The 23,124-nt window shown below is 38.4% G+C and overlaps 1 protein-coding gene across 1 annotated transcript; it reads right to left on the reverse strand.

Annotated features, from left to right (window-relative positions):
* Window positions 1-4,333: 4,333 nt before the first annotated feature.
* On the reverse strand, window positions 4,334-22,027 carry nfkbie (nuclear factor of kappa light polypeptide gene enhancer in B-cells inhibitor, epsilon). The gene is made up of 6 exons (XM_088931743.1): window positions 21,287-22,027; window positions 11,230-11,332; window positions 8,480-8,690; window positions 7,976-8,064; window positions 7,074-7,322; window positions 4,334-6,480 (listed from the first exon to the last, which is right to left on the reverse strand). The coding sequence occupies exons 1-6, from the start codon at window positions 21,643-21,645 to the stop codon at window positions 6,412-6,414; spliced, it is 1,080 nt and encodes a 359-aa protein (XP_088787869.1). The 5' UTR covers window positions 21,646-22,027; the 3' UTR covers window positions 4,334-6,411.
* Between the last annotated feature and the right edge of the window lie 1,097 nt (window positions 22,028-23,124).

The raw sequence follows: 23,124 nt of genomic DNA on the forward strand, positions 1-23,124 counted from the left end.
GGTATAGTATCCCCAACACTATACTAGGGGGTTTAGAACCCACACAAACCACTTTTATTTCCTTTTTTTAATTATATAATGTTAGCATGCCCAAAGGGGTTGGGCAGCCAGTTGACCTTGGACCCCTAGAGGTTTTTTTTCTCCTTACTAAGGAGTTTTTGGTTCCTCTCCTCCGTTGTCTTCTGGTCTTCTGTTCTGTATTCACAAAATGTATGGTTACTTGCATTGTTTAGTGCCTTGGGGCAACCTTATTGTGAAAGGCGCTATATAAAAATAAATTGAATTGAAAACCACAGGCTGAACACCCCCTACTGGTCCCATTTCCAGCAGTAACCTTAGCTTTCCCACGAGGTCTCCTATCCAGGCACTGGCCAGCCTCACACCTGCTGAGCTTCAGTGGGTTGCCACATGTGAACTGGTGATATAGCTGCTGGCAATGGATGGAAAATACCAAAAATGTTTAATCTGGTTTGTTAGATACATAGTGCTATAAAATGTGACAGCAAGAAAAAGCCTCAAATAGAAAAGTGAAATAAATAAACCTGTGATTAAGAAATAAGCTGGACTAGAAAACTAGAAGATACAGGAGTTTAGCAGGGCCAGGACTAAGAATGACTGTTGTAACCAACAGACATACTGTTGGTTGCATGGTTGCATATCACATGGTGTTTGAATCAACTTTATTTGTTGCTGAGCTAGATTAGATCATTTGTTATTGAAAAAAAAAAGATCCACAAATGGCAAACAAGGTCTTGTCACAATGCAGCTGATATGTTATTGTTATTACGATCTCATAAGAAGAGTGCTAATAATTTATTTTGAGCTACACTGACACAAACCCTCATGCTGAACAGCTGATGTGAAAGGAGCTTTGAATACTTTAAGTATCATCCAGTCACATAAATGTGATTACATGGTGATTGGCTTACTTGTAATAAAATGTATGAATGTCCTCTGTAAGTTTTGCAATTGTGATTTCTTAATCTGATTGTCACAGCTTTTCATAAGCAATACAAATGAAAATAACATTAGCTCAAGGAGCTCTGACAATATGTTACTCAAAAGATGATAAAGTAGAGAAATTACATAATTAAAGACTTCAGGCTGATGACTCAATATTTTCCATTTTTTCATAAATTTATATAGAAAGTGCAAAAGAAAAGTCAAGAGCTTTCTCAGAGTTAGCGGATGTATTTACTGTCAAAAGCTCGAGTCATACTTTAATGACGTATTTTTGTCTGCTTTTGTTGAGAACCTGTGAAACTCTATTAATGCAATCTTAAAAAACTGTTTTAAAATGTACCAAGAAAGGGATTTTCACAGGATTTTGTGATCTCCTCACTCTAAAATTTCCAGTGTCTGGCACTATTGCAACACAATACTAAGAATAAAGGAAGAAGGCATGTAAAAAAGGAAACCATAAATACTGCTGATCACAGCCTGGTATATTTGACCAATAGGTTATCTGAGCGCCCACACAAAGTTGCCATGGAGATGACAGGAAACAGGTGACTTGAGTCAGTAAATGTTAAGGTGGCATTGACCAGAAAACTGATGGACCTAAGGAACACTCTCAGCTTAATGTTGCTCTGGAAATAAATATAGGTCACTTTAAAAGCTTTAGAATAATATTTTAAGCATTTTAAATATGAGACAGAATTTAAGTCAGGACGGTGAACATATACTGCAGGTGAATTGCTTTCTGTTAAAGATATGGCATTTGCCATACAAACTATTGCAGGAAGATAACTTATCAAAATAAATAGAAAATATAAATTGCAATAACAGGTAAAGGTTTATTCCATCCTGAAAAGTAAAGAAAAAAGACAACATTTCAGCTGTGGAACCTTCTTCAGGTGTCTTCAGGTGAAAATAAAACTTGCACCATTGAGCTAGGCAAGCTTGTTGTTACTACTACCAGGAGAAGATACAGTATATGGAAATATTTTGAATATCCTCAAATTAGAGTTTGTCTGAATGCCAGCCACTCATTTTCAGGCCCACTGTATCACTCCAATATATATTACACTGGCTCTTTGTGGTGGCATTCAAATGTTTGCAATTGAACACTAAAATATCATGGCTTTTGATCAACAGCATATCCTTTATTTTAAATCAGTTTAGATTTTTACTTTGTATGATCAAATTCATTCTAAATATTTAATTATTCTACCTTTTTCAATTAAATAATATTTTAAATCATATTAAGAATGCTGTATCCTGTTGTTATTGGTGAAAAACTATATATTTTGATAGGGTTATACTGCCAGTTAAACTTAAGACACAAATTAAAAATTACAAGACCAAATTCCTGTTGAGGACACTACATTTTTAATCAACTACACAAAATCACTTAAACATCATCCTTACACTGAGTGTAGACTAAAGCTCCTACATGTTTGAGTAGACTTGGCAGTAAGAATTCCTTCATTAGACCCACAGACTGTGACTACTCCAGAATCCCACAGTACTTCCATCGCCCTAAGACCACAACTGAAATACATCAAATTTAGTGTGCAGACTAAACTGGCACTTACTGTACCTGTTAGCTGGTTCTCCAAACTAGTCATCCAGAAAGGTATTAGGAGCTAATCAGTAGACATTTTCTCATGAAGACTTGCGTCACTTCTTTAGTATACAGAAACCTAGGTAAGCAATAATTATCTTAAATGACAGGTGGTGCAGTGGTTGGCATTACTACCTTAAAACACTAGGATCCTGGGTTCAATTCCTGGGGTGCTATCTGTGTGGAGTGTAAATGTTCTCCCTGTGTTCATGTGGGTTTCCTCCAACAGTCCAAAGACATACTGCTAGGTTAACTGGCTTCTGGGAAAGTTGACCCTGGTATAAGCATGTGCCCTGTGATGGACTGGCATTCCATCCAGGGTATGTCCTGCTTTGCTCCTGTCACTTGCTGGGATAGACTCCAGCAGCCTCACAAACCTGTATTGGATAAAGCAGATATAATATGGATATAGAAACACTCATACTGGAGTCAGTTTTTTCACTGTGCCACCATGCTGCCCCCACACCTCTTTTATTCTTAGATTCACTACTGAACTTGAGATGATTTATACCTACCTAATGACAAAAGATGAAATAAACGGGAAAAGACAGGGCAACATAAAGATGGGGCCATTCCAGTACACTGCATTACATCATATTAATTACATTATCAAATTTAGGAACTGTTTTAGAGGAGCACAACTTAACAAAGGAGTTAAAAAGCAGAGTTGCCTTCAATTAAGCAATTGAGTGCTGTATCTTAAAATACAGGCAACCTTGACACTAGTCCTTCATGTGCTCAGACCTGCAATTCTGCACCTTGGTTTATAATGAGACAAATGGCACTTTGTTATCTTGACTTAAGTCATTATTTTAATTAATACATCTAAAACAAAAACAGTTGTCACTTGCTACCAATCTGAGGCAGATTAAAGTAAGAATGGGGCTTTATTTTTATGTGTTATATTTGAACAACTGACAAGTAAAACAATAGATGTGCACACTGCTCGGTTTAGTTGTGCAGCAGTTTATGCTACCATCCCCGTTTAATCTTAAAATCCTTTAATCCATAAAACACCATTTATTGCAACCTCTTTAACGACGTCTTTATATTGGTTCTGCGCCTGGGAATTTCCTGCTTGTGTGCTGTGCATACAAAGAATAAAGCATTTAAAACTGAGAAAGGGCACTATTCAGAAGGGTGTGGGAGTATGAAACAAGCTACTGTACCTAGTCATGTTGATAAAGCTGATAGCTAGGCTACTAGCAGGACAGGACTGGATGAGATCCTTGGATCACTTAGCAACAACCAATTTGGCTAGATGGACTGATTGGCTTCTTCTCATAAGTAACCCTTCTTAAGCTTCTTAACCCTTCTTATTAATGTCTGAATTTGACAGGCCAATATAGTGGCATAAGGCTAACAGATAGAACTAAAAATGAGGAATACAGATCAAAGTTGTGCCTTATCTTAACTGTTAAACTAATAATTTCAATATATAGCCAATTATAAATATTCCTTTCCTGAAAGTTCCCACAAATTACCTTTAATACACATAAAGCTTATGAAGGCTATTTACCTGCAAGATGTATGCATCAAATTATCATTTTGGTGTTCCAAGACCTGAAGATTAAAAGACTGCATATCCATTTATGCAGTTCAGCTCTATGAACATCTATTTCAAGTGGTAAGAAATTAGGCAGCAGAATAAAAACTATTTTGGAAACAACTTTCTGAATTAATAAGATGTTGCAAGAAATTTACATTGAGGATATACCAAACACATGTCTCTGTATAATAAACAATATGAAAACAAAAAGAAAAAAGTTTCTGTTACTGTAGTTTATTGGCACAGGTAATTCATCAACAATAATAAAACATAAGCTGTTCCTTGGATAGGTTTTCACAGAAAAGATTAAACCGTTCTGCATCTGTACGGTGTGCCCTTCAAAAGGACACTGATGTATTAGAGAAAGCTGTTATTTGTAAAATGTGCAGCTAGAATGCAAGAAGAAGTACCTTTTTAAGACAGGGTGAAAAAGGACTTTAGTGTTAACAGCTTTAAAGAAATGAACATATAGAAAGGCATCAAAACAAAAATGTGCTTTTTTTCTTCCTAAAGCAAAGAAAATGCAGATCTGATCACAAATTGAGTAACAGCTAATGTACAAACTGTTGCGTTTTTTCAATACTGTCACACACTGCCATTTCATCATCGAATTCACAAGAAAATAACTTACACTGCTATAGTCTTGCAGGCACTCAACAAAGCTAGCCTCCCAGCTGATCATGTGGAGGCTTCATAAATCTGTGTCTGCTGCAGACAGCACCTACAGTTAGCTTTGATGGCAGTTCATTAGAAGGCTTTGAAGATTTCCGTTTTTTTTGTATATCACTAGTCTGTCCACAAAGTTCCATTTGCAACACAACTGTGGTTAATATAAGTGCAATAATTTATAGCATCAAAAGTAAAGGAGTTTGTCCATGAGTACCATCTGAAAGCTGCAAGTAAGCTAAATCTAAAATTCAAACATTTTGACAAATACAGTTACATCAGTAATCGCTAAGCAGTGAAAACCACTCCTTGAATCACGTGACCTTTCAACTTCTAATGATCTATAAGTGCACTCAAGGCTTGTAAGATGAGAGAGATGAAAAGCATGTATCGGCCTGTAGCTTTGACTGACTACGCTTGGCAACAAATGTGTTGGCTGGGAATGGGTTAGATGATGCACTACAAAGACGCAAGCTCAGGAGTGGCTTTTACACACTGAATGACAGTATCTAGGATGTAATGTGGCGATTCTCATTCCTCTTTTTCCATGGAAATCCCATCTGTGGGGTGGCTATCCAGCTGAATGTCAGCTGGGATTGGTTAATCTTTCAGTTAAAAGATTCCCCCTGTCACGCTGCACAATATTACCTTAGGCTTATTTTAACAGTCACATCTACCACTATCTACAGGAAATCCTGATTTTCACTCCACTAAATACCAGAGTGATCACCTAGTTAGCAATGTGTACAGCACAATCTCTAAAGCCAAGTTAAGACCCCGGCGTCTTGGCCAAATTTCCCATTGGCCCTTACCAATCATGGCCTCCTAATAATCCCCATCTATGAATTGATTTCATTACTCTACTCTCCTCCCCACTGATAGCTGATGTGTGGTGAGCGTTGTGGAGCACTATGGCTGCCGTCACATCATCCAGGTGGATGCTGCACATTGGTGGTGGTGGAGGGGAGTCCCCATTACCTGTAAAGCACTTTGAGTGGAGTGTCCAGAAAAGCACTATATAAGTGCAAGCAATTATTATTATTATTATTATTAAATTGACAGCCCCAAAAAAAGTGGTGCAGAGTTAATATTTACTGAAATGTGTACTGTCCAAAAACTTCGAAAAACAGAATTACTGTATATAAAGCATTTCAGAAAACTAAGCAACAAGAACACTGGATCGAAAATAGTCAGTCAAAAGATGGCAAATTTAATAATTTAACCTCCACCAACTCCAAATAGGTGCCTATATAAATACCCATTTGATACCACTCTTCTTCCAACACAGTCACAGAAGGCTTCAGTTAAACGTTTAGGCAAGATTTAATTCCCTCCTCCTACACTTCTATATAAGTGAAAGGGATCTCTAGGAAGTGATTTTTTTTAAAAGAACATACATTAAAACAATTTAAAAAATACAGGATTCCCCTAAAACAAAATGTATAACACAAATAGCAGCCCAGAGGAGACAACATCCTTAGGATTCAATTCCTGGCAATATATGTACAGTACTGATTTCAGAAGAAAAATGCTGCTCAGGTGGGCAGTCCAAAATTCAAACCAAAGTCTTTGGAAATGTCTGGTTATAAATACGCATGTTAAGTCCTCAGGGTTGCCATGTTACAAGTCTTCAGAATTTCATTCCAACAACAGACCGGCCAGAGATCTGAATGTCGTCAAATGGAAAGAGTGCAAGGATCTGGAAGACACAAAGAGGACAAATTTAACCAGCTGCAGTGATACCCATGCTGCAACAGCCAAGCTTACAATGAAAAGCAGACGCTAAAAGCTTTTCCCTGGGAGTCTGTATGTGTCAGACTCCCAGGGAGCAGGAAAACAAACATCCGCTGAGTGCAGGATAAGGCCTAGAGGCCTAGAGGTGGGTGTGACTGCATTGGCCTTGGTAGGGGCTTTAAAGCATGTAAGACAAGCTTGTTTTTATTTATTTTAGAAACACAGCTGAAACATTTGCAATGTGGAGGAATGAAATGGTTTATCCCAGGAACACTGGAAAAACAGTGCTAAACATATATTCAGCTTTTAGTCAGCGTACACTTGAAACAGTATAATTGTACACTGCCTTTGTACACGTTCTGACGAGAACCGTTCAACCCCTCCCTGACTTGCACATCAATATGTTATACACATATTAAACCTGCCCTAACAGCTTTGAAAAGGACTGCCTGACTTGCATTAGCCTTCCAAATGTCCGCCTATGATTTGTAGCCCTTTGAATTTGTCTCCTTGTTAATGAAATCCCCCCAAGCTCCAATATTTCGGAAGCAAACTTACATCATCGTTTCCATCAGCGAGGTCCAGGGCGGTCTCGTCTTCCATGTTTCGTAACATCTTATCAGCTCCAGACTGGCACAGCAAGTTAGCGATTGGGGCGTCCTGTCTTCCAACTGCCAGATGCAAAGAGGTGCAGCCATTGTACATAGCTGCATCCACATTGGCTCCCTGATTCAACAGCAGCGTCACCAAAGACGGGTCATGCAGCTCCACGGCCAGATGCAGAGGAGTCTTTCCGCTCGTTCCCTCCTGAAGCAGAAAAGCAGAGGAGAAACATGGTTACCTAGGAAACAAGCTCAATCTGTGCTCGACAGTTTCTTTATCGATAGCAGCCTCAGTTAAGGATAGTTTCAGTTTAGGTGGCAAGATTGTAAAGGAGCTCCTAAGGAAATATGAACAAACATCAGTGCTTAGAACCAGTTTAAAAGTTGGACCCACGTGCCAAAGGGTACTTCAAAACCCATTGCTTGAGTCTGATTTTCTGTTTTAAAGAAGACTCTTGGCTGAACCCACAAAGTTACCATAAACTTCTGGGGCTGACACCTGCAATATTTCCCACTGATGGGGAAAGATAAAAAGATTTAATTTATACCACAGCTGTCTTCATGGGGCTTTTTCAAACTGTTGAGTTACACAAAATAGTGTTTGTGTTTCAAACTGAATTAAGGATATTGGTACTTTAAAAAAAACAGAAGAAATTCAAGTCCTTCAGACAGTCACTACTACTGGAAGGCATTCTTGATACAATCTCTTATGTTATTCTGTTCAGGTGAGGGTTGCTGGGTCATGCAGTCTTGGAAAATATTACAATGGCTATCGCTGTATTAAATGGAAACCAAATTTTAAGCTTCATCCTTTCATATTCGTAGGTCAGCCTACACCGAAGCACAACCGCACAGCACCTGAGTATTGATGTTTGCGCGCTTCTTCAGCAGAAGTTTCACGAGCCGATGATTTCTCCGCAGAGTGGCTAAGTGGAGGCATGTCAGGCCTGCAATAAGACAAAAGACAAGAGTTTATAAGAAGCAGGACGCAACTTTTGGACATACATTTGCTGCTATGTCAAGAATACTTCTGAGGTATGAGAGCTTACTCTGAATACATGTCCTTTCTTTGAAAGGCGGAATTTATCAGAAAAAGTCAGCCTGTTTGTAATGCGAGTCGGAAAGCATGACATCTGTCTGGAGAGCTAAGCTCATAAAAGTCATAAAAGTCTGGATATAGAAGTGACCACCCCAGCAGAAAGAGCAGGGAGGCCCTGTTTCCCAGAGCTTTCACAATCCTTTTCACTTTGCTTTATTATCGGTGCCTCATCTTGCCTTCAAGTGCTATGAGGAAATACTGTATGTCTGCGGCTACACTTTTCTGCCTTTTTCTCATGCGCCAAGGCGAACCATTCTGAATACCTCTCCAGTTCTGGATCTCCAGGACGCAGCCCAGCTGCCTGACAGAGAGGCCTCGGGTCATCTCGTTGATGCAGTCCACCCGCCCCTGCTCACAAGCCACGTGGAGCGGCGTGTTGCCATCTTGGTCTTGCAGCTCCAGGCTCGCCTGCTTGTGCACTAGTGCCTGCACCACCGAGGGCAGGTTCAGGTACGTGGCCAGATGTAATGGCGTCTGTCAAGAGAACAAAACAACGACAGCTTCCTTGTCAGGCGTTGGGTAAATTCAGCCGAGAAGCTAATCAAATTAGAAGTTTGGCCGTTTGGCACTTTCATGTTAGCTGCACATAAAATAGCGTTTTGTTAATGTTTTGCTTCCGACGATTTTGAAACCTGCTAATTTGTGACTTACCCGAATGAAAGCAGCCTAAAATCACTGAATTTAGTAAATGGGACAGTTGATCCTTTCATTTCTTTAAAAACCCCCTTCTTCTTCTTTAAGGAACCCCCTTTTTTTTGGAAGAATGTTACCAAATTAGAAGGTATCATGGTTGTGCTAAGGTTTTTTAAAGACAAATCACCTTTTCACTTCACAAGTTTTGGACCGCTACAGTAGATTAAAATAAGCATACCAACGAAGGTTAATTACTGTACATTAAAAAGTAAATAGTACTCGTTACAAACCTTTTCTTGCTTTTAACATGTACAACCCTTGACCAAAATACCTTTATTATATTTGGGAGTACTTGTGCATTTAAAATGAATTTCATATCTTCTTACACTATTAAAAGAGATATTTAGAAATGACAGGAAGGAAACATTTTAAAAATATTTAGTAACTAATTATTACAACTAGTTTTACCAGTACTCAGAGGGGTCATGTCTAAGAGATTAATCACACCCAAAACCATATAATAAACTTTTGACCTTCCAACAAAAGACATTTATGCGAACTGCTACTGCATTCATAGCATAATTATATAAAAATGACTACTTCCAGGCCCTAAATTAGTCTAAGTGGGAGATCCCCTTCCCGATGTTTCTAAATTTGATTTCGGGGGGATTCCCTTTTTTACTCTCCCCCACAAAAAAGTCCCTTACACCCATGGAAAAAGAAAGTCCCTACTGGAAAGGTTTAACTGCACGTTCCTTGGGTTTTTACTGCACATTAATCAAAAACACACTGCTCAGGAATTTTCTGGAAAAATAACGGCAGATTTTCCCAAAGGGGCAGATAGCTTTCATTCTAGTATCCAGGAGTTTCCTTTCCTGCTCAGAGCTACTAAAAATGCTCTGCTTGTCACCCCCAAAAACTACCCTACTGTACCAAACACCCCATGTTAAAACGCTTGGTTAAAATATATGATAATAGAATTGATACGCATAAGATAAGAATTGAGATCACAAATTTTTCATTTTTTAAATGAAAATGGCATTGCATCTAACGGCTGCAAATTACAACTCCAGTCCCTGAAGACAGGTTTTGACTGGGCAGTACAAAGAGTTTCGAAACAAAACCAGCCTTCAAGTATTGGCTTTGTATTCCTGGCTCAACTCATTAATTCAGGCCTTAAATAAAGCTGAACGCAGGCCTGAATTAATTAAACGTGAATTTCTGAGTCATAAGGTTACAGCATTTCCAGATGTTTGTATACCGTTTCTATTGCTATTCAATATCACGCATATCTACTGCGCTTGAGCCTTACCTAGTACAATAACATTAACGGTAATATAGAGTATACTACACAGGTTAGATGACATACACGAAATTGTGCTTTTATCTTACCATACTGAAATTGGAAGCTGAAAGGAATTTGCAGTCAGTTTCATTTGCAGAGTAGAAAAAGTGTTGGACTAATGCCAGCATGTTATGGTAGCCCACAAGAAAATAAGTGAAAACAACGAGGAAGAGCCGACACCAGCTCTTCAAAATGAATATCTTAGAAATGGTAGCTGACATCTTTGGAGTCTCAGACTCAATTAGTGGCACAGTACATCATAAACCAGTATGTGTGTGTAACAGATGCATTACAAGAATTATTGACAAGTACAGCAGCACAATAATTATCTATAATATTCAAGTAATTAGTAAAGATACCGAGCTCAAAAGCACAGGTGCTACCAACAATGTATAGTCATACATTTTTCAGAAAGAGAAACAAAACATGCTTCAGATCACTTTACAAACAAACATAATCCAAATAGGATACATATGCATATACAGTATATGGAAAAACAGAAATCAATCAATCAATGTTACAATGTAGTCCTCTATATTAAAGTTACAAATGAGAAGAAACCATTTGGCCCATTTCGGAATGGCCTAAAAAATAATTATAATTATAATGGGAAATACTAGCCCAAATCAACAGAGGTATATTTTCAGGGTAATTTGTTTCATTGTTTGACAAGTTAAATAAAGCATTTTAAAGCATGAATTTCCAGCTTGGCCCTGGAATAACCCTAGTTCAGTGAATTTTATAGGTACCCTGTTTTTAAAATTGGCAACACCTGTAAACTAGTGGCAAGTATCTCAATCTTTTCAACTAAGAGAACTCTGGGAATTGGAGGATGAACAGTACTCACATTGTACTGACAAATTAAGTTAACTCAATTGTTTAATTGATCACGATGGAATATTATAGTGATCTACAAAATGTTCTCCAGGACCAGGATTAGTGATTCTAAATAACCACACGGTGGCTGGAAGCATACAGAAAGTTTAAAAAAATGTCTAATGATGGACTCCAAGTGTCAAATGTTCAAGACTTTACCTGGTAAAGATCATTCTGTATGTCCAGCACATCTTTGGGAAACAAGGATATCAACTGTTCTGCAAATTCCGTCTCTTCATGGATTATTGCAAGATGTAAGATCCTAAAAAAAAAAAAAAAGACTCAAGATAAATATTCCCTTTACATTCCAGATTTCTGCAAACATGACAAAATATATGGTAATCAACAGAGAACTACAGCTTAATGTCACCTCAATGAAAAATGTTATTGTGCAATCTGGCATTCACTAAAAGAAGCTGATCTGTCTAGACAGATTTCTTTATTATTTGGGATGGGGTGATGCAGCTAGTGGGTCTTTAATAGGACCATTGTGCCTCCCAATTTATACCAAAGATCTAAATTCTGGTAAACTAGTCAGTATCTGAGATGATAAAGTAGGAGGGTTGGAAAACACCATAGAACCTCTAAAGGAAATTAAAAAAAAATAGAATTCAAGACTAAGCAAAACTCTGGCAGGTGACATTTAAGGTAGATAAGTGCAGAATATTACATACATGTAGCAAGATAAATGCTAAAGACAAATGCTACTTATGAAAAAGACTTACAAGCTTATGTTAGCACATTGTTTATGTCTTACTAGACAATGTGAGGATGCAAAAATCTCGGCCACACTAATTTTAATTAAGCCAAGTGCAAAATATTCCATACAGGTATTAAAAGCAAAGTATAAATATAGGATGACAGACATTGAGCTTGAAGAAGCTATTAAAAATGACTTAGGTGTTGAAGTTGATTTAATTTTCGTCTTTGGGGAGAGACAATTAACAGGCAAACGGAAGTAGGATCTCATTCAAACTACCGTTCACCACAAGAAAGATTGCTTGTCTGGAACCTATCCCAAGGAAAAGCAACCAGACACATTCCCAAGCGTAAAGGAGTGTCCTACACTAACAGGCTAAAAAAAAAAAAATGAGCCTTTTTAGTCTTGAGCAGAGAAGATCACAAGGGGACCTCACAGAATTGTAATTTGATAAAAGGTAACCGAGCCGACTTTTCCCATTATCAACAGTGAAACACAAACCAGAGGAAACAGGTGGTAACTATGTGGAAGTTAATTTAAAACCAAAAACAGGAGGCACTTCTTGAAACAAAAGGTTGTGGGAGTCTGACTCTACCCACCAAGCCTCATGTTCAAAGCACATATCATGGCTTCTTTCAAAAAACAAATTTAGTTACTAAAAACCAAATGATCTTGGTAAGACTACAGGCAAGAGGAGGCCATTGAGATTCTGTTTTGTTCAGTAGACAAGTTTATAGGGCAGCCAGTCACAAAGATTTGAGGACTTTTGGGGTAATTGCTGCTACTGCTACCACCTACACACACAATGGGAGATTAAAAATGCAGTAAATGCTAATGGCTCCTGTATTCACTTCTTGTGCTTTTCATGTTTCTCAGGACATATTTAAATTACTGAAATTAACTCAGACATTACACGTTTCACACGTTACACATTAGACGTTTCGAAACATCAAAAACATCCAGTAGCTTTCCCAGTTCAATACATTCAAATCCCTAAAATGGCTAAAAATCCCTAAGCTGGTCCACTAATATTAACAACATTCTCATGCTGGCTCATCCATTCTTCAACAACCTAATGCATCTCCTCCAAGTCCTGAGCCATCAAAGCAATTTAACCTGCCAACAGGATGCAAGCACAGGGCATGTCTTTGCATTTCACATTGATGCTGTCCTAGTAGTAAGAAGTTGTGGTAAGACTCTTAACAGATGTGGAGATTGTCTCTGACTGAAGAGGAGGTTTCTTTCACATTCCAGATATCAATCTTAAGGCAAACGCTACAAGAGGTTGATAACTCTTCTCCCACACAATGCTACATTCTTGTTGTTGTTGCTGAACAAGAGTGAATCCTAGTGGCACACAACACCTTAAATGTCTGCTACCTGGTTGAATCTGTGTTTTTGCGTGAGCCCCACATGGTGGACATCTCTCTCTAAGGCCTCTAAATTTGAATAGTCAAAAACCCTTATGTTCTATGAAGTCTGAGCTGCGCCACAAGAACTTTGGAGGTACATCTATCAATTATCTGAAAGCTGCTAACCCGCATCAAGGGTCCGAGGGGCAAGAGAAGGCAGACACCTTGGACAAGACCCCAGTCCACCTCAGAACGCATATGCACAAAGTAGAAGCCCTAATTAACCCTTATTAATCTTGCCAGTATGTCTGTGGGAGGGAGAAAGAACTGAGAGCACCCTGTGAAAGCCCATACAAATACTATTAAATTTAATTAATGAACTACTAATTTCATTAGATTTCCCTTTGAAGCCCAATGCCAGCCTTCTCCAATGTACAAGTATGACTTTCTGAACGGCACATCAGATGATTCTTACACCTACATTTTTTTATACATTTATAGGCGCAAGGCAAATTCCAATTTGAAAGCAGACATAAAAAATTCCTTTACCTTCCACCTCCATATAGAGCTGTCTAGATCAGGGGTGTGCTGTCACACCTGCTGCTTCTTTGTTCCAGCCGATCATAATGACTGAACTGAAGCTGTAATTGAATCAACAAATGGCTAGACCGGAATATTTGCAGATGTTTGCTTTCTACTCATTCCCCCCCCCCTCCCCATCATCAAATTTTTACTTAGGAAATGTAATAGTTAAAAAGCAGTTGTCAACACGTATAAGAGTTTAACTGAATTATGTAACTGAGAGCTTGGCTGGAACAAAAACCAGAAAGTGTGTGGTCCTGGAAATGCCTGCTTTGTACAAGAAGATTGCCTAGACATGACTATGACAGTCATGCCTGTACAAATATACAGAGATCTGCCTTTGTTGACAAATAATTAAGTTTTACCTTATGGTGCTTACTTGTCTTCTCTGTCTTCTTACAGCAAATGGTATTTATAAGAAGCATGTAGGGATTGACCACTTAATCAGGTCAGTGTTTGGCCTAAAACAGGGCTGTTCTTCCCCAACTTAAAACTCAGTATTTACTACGTAGTAAGGGCTGTTGAGGTTTATCTCAGTGGGGCTTTTTGCTCTCAAGAAAAACTTCATGCGATTGCAATGGAGCCAGAGCCTCCTCAATCCTACTCATCAGAAAAAAAAACCTGTGTCATTTACAATCAAATCTTCAGGGCAATAATGTGGGATGAATGGTGCTCGGCAGTGGGCTTAGGCTCCATCACAATGGAAAGATACAGTACTACGAGCAGTGTGTCAGCATGGGGGAGGTTTCATTCTATATGCTATGTACAATGGATATGATTCCACCGAAGAAGTACAAAGTCTGACATTCTGGAAAATGTCAGAATTTGGCAAGAATGCGCCTGTGTTTCAAGGGGCCTTTGCAGTTTAATCACCCAGCACCTTCTTTCTGACACCTTAGCTGGTATGAGTAAAGTTGACATTTTGACTTTTCTGACTCAGATATTTTCAGGCGAGGTGTACAAGTTCTGAGTAGCTGTACAGCACACAGGTTCACTCGCCCATGATCAGAAAACTAAAATAGTAAATAACACTAACTGTAGGACAAAAAAGGTGATTATTCTTATACCTCTCATTTTGTAGCTGAGTCACACGCTGAGTTCACATGCAACTACATGCTTTCTGAGTGTTTCTCTATAGCTGTCTCGACTCAAGAGTCACTGGCAAAGCTCAGCAACTACTTAATTTCTAGGAAATTTATTGTAATTTACATGTGAGCACTGATGCACAGTACATTCAGGTTTCTGAATAATGCTTAGAAAATATTATGTAAAATACCGTAGAAAGTGATCTAGCACAAAGGCAAGAAACCAAAGGTCTCTGTCTCCTCCAACTTTTCAGCCTTGTGCTTCTTCCTTAAGCTTCCTCAGTACATTCATTACCAAGCAGTAAAGAAGAGTTGTCAAGCGGACTATTCCAGTAAAAATACTTTACATAAAATGTTTTCAAGCTTCATGTGAGGCACTGAAGAGGGGAAATAAATGATTCAGACCAAGCTGAAACGCCCTATAGCCTAATAAAAGGGTTTTCTTTCTTTCATTTAAGGAGGTTTTGTGTTTTTCAGCTTTTTGTCTGACTACTCAGTCAACCTACATTTGACTTTCAGGCTCTTAAAGATGGCTTCACTTGCAGTTGTTCCTAAATTCAAAACAATGAATGCTCTATTGTAACAAAATCTTACTTAATGTTTCTTTTACCTGTAAAAGTAACAATACAAAGGAATAGGGAATGACACATGTCACAGGATTCTAAAGTGTTGAGAAATTTCAAAATTGAGGAACTCTTAGATATGTATGGCTTCCTTCTAATACACGACTAAGGACATTCAATAGAAGGGCATTTCCAAAACACCAAAAATAGAGAAGTAAAAATTCCACCTCCTTATTTCGCTGCATGAGACTCATATACCCAACACCCCAGTTTCCTTTTTAATTGCCCTGTAACACACAAACAAGCCCACCAAACATAAAAGCACAAAACTGAATCACTGTAGAGACTGGAAAACTAAATGCAGACTAAACAGGATCGACTTTTCCATTTTGGCCACAAATTTATACCCAGTAAACTTATTTTAAGGAAAGGTAAATGAAAAGGGTGTCACAAATAGGCATGCCAGAGGCCTTGCAGACTGGCATTTGATTTTGCAAGAGAAAACAATCCTGGTCAGACCTGCTCCTCAGGGAACTATATAGGGCTTCTCTCTTACTTGAGTTACACTGCTGTCCTCCTTTGCTCTTCAAAGGTGAACACTGAACCTGCTTGCGGCTGGTTAGACTCACTGCAGCACAAAGAGTTCGAAATGGGGCTCCCCCGGCTCGACGCAACACATTTCCATACCGTAAAAGTTACCAAGAGGACGAAAAGGAAAAGAAAAGCCGGCACAGATTATCAGGGGTAGAAAGAAAAGGACAAACTTGAGAATTTCTCAAGGCTTAAAAAAAAAAACTTGTAATCTGAAAGGTACCCAGCTAGTATTTCTTCTCCTTCAAGGGACTTTCATATTTTTAGTATATATTACGGTTTCAAGCAAAATCCCCAAACGTTTTCACTTAGCAAAGTACCCAACTGATTAGTAATCTATTTACACTATACACTTTAATCTTAATGGCACAGGGTGGTTTCAGAGAAGTATGAAGATAACCATATATCCCCCCCTTTTCCTCTTTCACTTATCACTGTTATCCACAGCTCTACCGATTAAATCTGTTGATCATGAACAGGAAGGGTAAAAGGAAAAACAAAGCAAGGTGTGCATGCCCTGTTGAAAAAGACAGTACATTCACAGGGGGAGCACAGCAGTGAGGAGTTTAACAGCACGGACTGACAATGGTTTCCACACAAGAAAATCTGAATTCCACTTTGGCCTGCAACGGCAACAGAACAACACATCCAAAATCTGGAAGAGAGGAAATATTCATCATTCATGGCTGCAATAATAGGAGACACCCAGGAGATTCTAGTCTCACTACTGTCTGCTCTACAGATATGGTCCAATCGTGTGTTGCAAGGTCACACCGAGAAACAAACTGTGCAGTATTTCTTCAGACCTAGTCAACTTCTTTCTTTCACTTTTTAACCCTATGCCTAATAAACCCTATCCTGGTTTTCTGTAAGTTATAAATATTTTGCAGAAAAGATAAAAGTGTACTTTTGTGTTACTACAATTGTACCGCATTTTCACTGCCAAATCTGACACGCATAAGAGGAAGCACTTCACAGTGATACGCACTAGTGCATTGCCTGTGAATGGATAAGGAGCCTAGTCTCTACAGCATTAACAGACTGCATGCTTGCAGTTTGAATAGCATACAGCTCAGATCTGAAAACTTCTATGCATACACTGAAATGACATGTACACTCGCATAAATCATAATGAGAGAGGTTTCAGCAGCAAACCATTTCCCTGTCTGAGGCGTGTAACTCTGAGCATGTGCTCTGACAGTCACGGGGAATTCCACAGTTAATTTTAGTACTTCTGCTTTCTGAGTAAAGCAAAACCACAGGTGGGGTCACTCCAGATTAGAAATCACTCCCAGAAGCTTTATCCTAAGAACAATGGTGAAAATCTGTTTCCTGTGTTTGGTGCATTTACCTGCAAAGTTACCAAGGCTAAATTCTCAAGGTTTTTGTGCCTGCAAGTAGTGACCAATAAAACTGAAATAATTAACTACCTTATGAAGCATGCATTCATCCAAATGGCATAATTATACTAGTACGCTGTAAGCATGGAACATACAAGATTGGACATGTTTGGTTTTATTTACAATTATACTTCCTAAGCAATTTGTTTTCACAAATATGCACTTATCAAACGAAACAAAACAAGTCACATTATGAGGCTTAATAATAATTGTGAAGTTGGTGGGTACATTTAAAGACATGAGCAATAACTGCTTCCATTTGTATAGTGGTTTTCATCCAAGTTGATCCCACACTTTATCTTGTACAAACAGCAGATCAGGCAGAGAAATTACTTTGAGTTCAAGGGGAAATGTATGGAGGGAAGTTAGTACAAACCTAAAGTGCAACTTAGCAAGGACACAAGGGCAATAACCTAAACTCTCAAGAACAGGGCAACGAGGTCTTTAATGTTGAAGGAGTTAAGTCCTCAGTTTAAAGTCTCACATGGGGGACATAGTACTCCCATCACCATTTTGTGGCATCGACTAAGCACAGCACAGGTCCAGACAAACAAGCGCCACCTGCTGTTCACCAACACCACTTCCAGCAGCAACCTGTTTTTTCTCCCATCTCACTACTACACAGGAATATGTTAGAAATATCAAGTTCTCCTAATGCTTTGGTCAATACTACCACAACTTAAATTACAAGCCCCTCTGAGGTACTGCAAATTTTAAATATATTTAATGAGCAAAAAAAAATCTCAAAACACTTCTTTCCTTTTGAAGATGCAGACAAAAAATGAATGGTTCTTTGGTCACTATGACTTTCTGCTTCCTAACTAAACAGACATTAAAAAAAGGAAGTAACAGGCTCAATTTCCTGTTATCACCCAATAAGAGGTCTCTCTTCACATCTTCCTCCCAGCCCACCCCCAGATCATTAATTGCTACCAGCACATTTTGATAGTATTTCCCCTTAAAGGGTTTTGCCCCAATGTGCAGATGTTCTCTGGACTTCCCTAACCCCACAGTTTCATGCTCCCCTATGACCAATTTCAGTGCACTGTCTAGCACTTTGTAGTGTAAAGAGTGGTGATTTTTGTGTTAGCTCGAAGCAGCTGCAAAAGTCCTGCAAACAGCGCTGCTCAAATACTCATGAATCTAGAGGTGACTGCTTTCTCACTCACTCCCTGCTTGTAACCTTTTCACTTCTCTAAAGAACTGAGACCTTGAACACCTTACTCCTCAGAAAACACGTTTCCTGTGTTACATGTTCATTCCTGTATTGTAGTTTAAAGCAAACAGAACTTTCAGAGCAAATTACAATTGCATACCTCTTAAAAACCCCTGTCTTTACTACAGTTTACTACTCAGCTTCACTATCCCATAACTTTCCTTGCTTGTCTTCCTCTGCAGTTTCGCCTCATTAGACTCCCCTGACATTTTTGACATAAAAACACCTTCAGGCACATGTGCTCCAATCAAACAGTCTCAACTAATTTAAAAATAACAAATTACAAATATTCTTCTGATATGACAGAAAATGTTGAGGTACAGTTCTGAAAATCAGAACTATGTTGGAGATGTTTGATAATCTCCTACCTTAATATCAAAAGGTATATTTTTACAGAAATCATCACACCTCAAAAAGAGCTGTAGTCAGACCTCAGCTACAGGGTCGCATGATTGACTGCCATCAACAAACAGTCCCCCTCAGTGTGAGTGGCAACAGACAAAAAAGCACATCTGATATTAAAATAGAGAAGTGGGTGACATTTAATGCTTTGTTTCTTTATGTCATATATTTAAACACACTGCAAAAACTACCTCAAAGCATGGTTTTCGAACTTATTCAGAAATGCCTACAATTTCCTCTAGGAGAGAAGTATAAACAGAAAGCCATATAAAAACATTATCCTATTCCCGTTACAAAGCAATTTCAAAATGGGAAAACTGTGAATAATACACAGGCCCTATTAAAAAAAAATATACACAAAAAAACATGCAGGTTTCCCTTGCTGTGTAAATCGTTTGTGTAGTACCTGCCGCCTGCTAAAGTGAGAATTCAAGTAAAAGTACCATTTTTTAAATATTTTTTTTTAACTTTCACAAACAGAACAACTGTAGTATGTTTTACTACAAGCTATTTCCACTGAGATATGTCCCCCTCTTCCTCACAAAGCACAGCTGCTATGCATTATGTACTTTTACTATACTGTATATTGATGTGCTGCCTTCTGGAGCTCGATATTCTGGTTCAAACTGTATTTCTTGCTGTCCCAGCAGACCCATTTTGTAACACTTCAAAGAGGAAGCCTCATTATCTATGTCATCATTATTATTTAACTTAGGTACAGAACTCAGTTACAGCAAACTTTACATTGCCAGTTCCAGGCTCAATACCTTAGCTAATGAGTAGTTAGAATAAATTTATCAAAAGGGAAGCTACCATGTAGTGTCACATTTAGAACATGGATTGGGTTTGTGGGCTGAAGTTCTGATTTAAACTAGGGTTTATTTTGCCTGCGTTTAGGATCATTATCAAACTGAAAAACACTCTCTTAACTTGTGAGCCCCCAACTTCAGATAGTACCCAGTACTATCCTCCATTTAAGTAGTGTTATGTTTCCATAAACATTTTTCTCAAAAGAAAAATGCTTGTGACTTTGTCACTTTGTGACAAAACAGCAGAAAAATAATTTTCTGTTCCTTAAAATTCATGATAATTTATGCTTTTGCTTGATATTTGAAAACAATGGAACCTAATGTGAATATGACACAGAGACAGACGAGCAATGCAAAATTCTGGTTCACAGAAACAGTGTGTAGGAATTTACGGGTTTAAATTCATGGATTGTTTCCAAAACCCCAAAAAAACTGCTGTTCCTTGTAGTTTCCAAAAACTCAAACACTTCCCTAAATGACTACACAAAACTGGTATCATAACAGCAGTATAATAGCAATGGGGAATTCACACCTCTTCTGGAAAATATGACATTAATTACAAAGCTGAAACTAAAGTCCTGTAATTTTGCGTCAAGAAAAAAAAGTACAAATATTAGTAAAAATAGGGGCTTCAGAGAAAAAAAACTATTTTTTTCCACAGGCAGTAGGGACTTTCGAGTGAGAGCAAACTTTGTAATAGCAAGCACAGCATATGGAAATTGTACTTTTCGCACAGGCACTAAACACGAAAATCGGCTCTTCAGTGTGCTTTTTTGCATTTAAAACAAAAATATCACATTGACATTAAAGTATGTATCATCATAGTTTACAAAGATTCCTTGTCCATTCTGAGTTCCTGTACCAGGAATGCTCATAAATCAGATCAAGGGGTACTCAAGCCAAAATAAACGAATAATCCCTCTTTGAAGACAAAATAGTAATTATTCTTTGAAATCCACATTTCATCAGGATCCAAACTCCTTACGAGGGATGAGTTAGTAACGTAAAACGATCTAGCTGCGTTGCTGATACTCCCGACACCGTTTGTGTCACAATCAGTATCAGATGATCATAAACTATCGAGCCTTTTGATCATTTTCCACGCTTGCAACGACAGTATTTGACTTACAACATCCACACTTACCAACAACCACGCAAAGCTCTCACATATGCAAATGTTACCAGAAAGCTTTTGTAACAACCAACGCTTTTCTTTCTAATCGCTAGTATCACCTCACAACGATGCCTTATCGCGTTTTTTCTCTCTCCACTGCGAATCACTACCTCTTTTTTTTTGCAATATGGAGTAATGTAAATATAGTTCATTTGAAGGTGGGTTACACGCTCATAAGATTTTGGAGATAGCGTTTTTGCATGCTTTAAACATACAATAAACAATAAACGACAACGGCTCATGTACATGTTAAAGGATGCATTTTATGTGCTATTGTTAGTAATTATAATTATTTGGTTTCTTAGTGGAAAGCCGACAAAAACAGCAAAAACAAAAACATACGTGTCTCCGTCTTCACTGATGGTAGTTAAAAATGTTATTTCCTGTTCGTTGTACTCTGTAGCCTCTGTGTTTTCTGTGTCTTTTTGCTCAGAAATATTGCAATCCTGAAACATGTCCTTGAGACTCTCAACTGTGAGAGAGGACGACCCGTAGGAAGAGTCCAGCCTGTCCTCAGTTACATTGTCCAACTTATCCCTGTCTTTCTTGTTGTCGCCGCTCGATTCCTGCGATGTCCTTTTGATGTTTTGATGATCCTCTTGGTTTATGGATCGGAAGGAATCGATTCCAAAACCCGAGTCGCACTGGCTGTCTTCAGGAGGATCTTCTGCCTTTTTCCTTTCGTCCGGGGTATTGGCCATGGTGCACCAACTGGAAACTTTTTTTTATAACTTACAAAACACCAAATAGAAGGTATGCGCTGTCGAGCCAGATACACGCTTTCGCTCCTGAAATATATGCCGTTTCCTTTTTAAATAACTCGATTAAGGTGTTGAGTTTCATGCCACCTCGCTCTCCTCTTTTTATCTCAAGCCCAAAATAAAAATGCCTTTCAGTTATTTTCAGAGTTGTTTACATTTCAATAAAAGAAGACGATGAAAAAAGGCCACAATTATCTTAACTGTTTCAATTTAAAAAGTAGATATCAAACGCCATCAAAAACCACAGAATTAAACTTGTGACTGAACTAGCGTTTACAGCTGAACCCCGAGCTTGTAAATAGCAAGCGAGCTATGAGACCACAGATCACTGCGAGCAAGTCTGATAAGGGGAGGGACGGACTGACTGTCGTCAATCAAACGAGGTTGTGCTGTAAAAATGCTGGGAATCCCCGGAGGGAGGGGCTAGATTTCAATCTGTTTAACAGGATAGTACCGCGAGTGTCCACGGTTTTACCTGTTGGTTCACTTTTCCTTTCTTCTGTGATACGTGATCAGTTTTCATCCCGAACTACATAGGAAGCAGACTACACTGCAAATTAAATATTCATTATTTTGATGTCACACTAGAGACACAGAGCACACGGTCTTAGTCCACTTTTAAATTAATTGAATGATCTTTCGAAGATGCAGGAAAGAAATGCACGGTAGTATATGTCATATTGCGCAGCAGTGTATTTTATATAATTTTAGAAGTGGGTCAATCTGTTTTATGTGGATTGTAAATGATACGCAATTATGCATATAATTTATGGGTTTAATTCTTTTGGAGATCTAGAATTTTGCAACAGGCGCTTTCTGATGCCTGCGTTCTTACTAAGAGAATTACGAAAACTTAAAACACAAACAGCATAACTTTATGAATACTGTATGCAGTGAATGCAGTACCTTTAAGAAAAAAAATTTGCATAATATAAGCCCCGACTTCAGCCTTCAATAAGGAAGCCACTGTACACGTAATGAAGTCATTGTAAACGTACAATGTTAATTGATCTTTACACCTAGGTCAGATGGGCAACTCGAGTGTGCGAGATCCTAGGTCCTCTATTTAAACTGTCCAACTCACCAGTATATATATAAAAAACAACGAGTATGCAGATTAAAGGCAACACTGTATGCTTGCAGACGCGTTTAAACTTGCACAATTGTGATATGTAATTCAGAACGCTCTGGGCAAGTTCAATGAAACAGTTACCACCAAACAATGTTCCGTTTTTTTTTAATTTAAATAGATGACACAGAATGTCGTAAAAAGCTTCATAACTCCTGCAGGTACACTGAGCATGGTGGAAAAATGCTTTAGAAATGTAGTTTATCCTCCAAACATATTGGTTTTCTATGGTTTCAGTGCAATCTTAAGTAGAAGTTCACTGACACTCGTCTGCTAAAGGCAGTTTAACT

This window comes from Atractosteus spatula, chromosome 2 (assembly GCF_055471065.1).
Source record: "Atractosteus spatula isolate fAtrSpa1 chromosome 2, fAtrSpa1.hap1, whole genome shotgun sequence".
Classification (NCBI taxonomy): Eukaryota; Metazoa; Chordata; class Actinopteri; order Semionotiformes; family Lepisosteidae; genus Atractosteus; species Atractosteus spatula.

Bases quoted from the DNA above. Each gene is read 5' to 3' on its own strand.
- nfkbie (XM_088931743.1), bottom strand. From the start codon at position 21,645: ATGGCCAATACCCCGGACGAAAGGAAAAAGGCAGAAGATCCTCCTGAA. The intron at 8,691-11,229 runs GTAAAGTCTTGA...TTCTCTTGACAG, and splicing joins TACAGAATGATCTTTACCAG to ACGCCATTACATCTGGCCAC. The intron at 6,481-7,073 runs GTAAGTTTGCTT...TGTGTCTTCCAG, and splicing joins TCGCTGATGGAAACGATGAT to ATCCTTGCACTCTTTCCATT.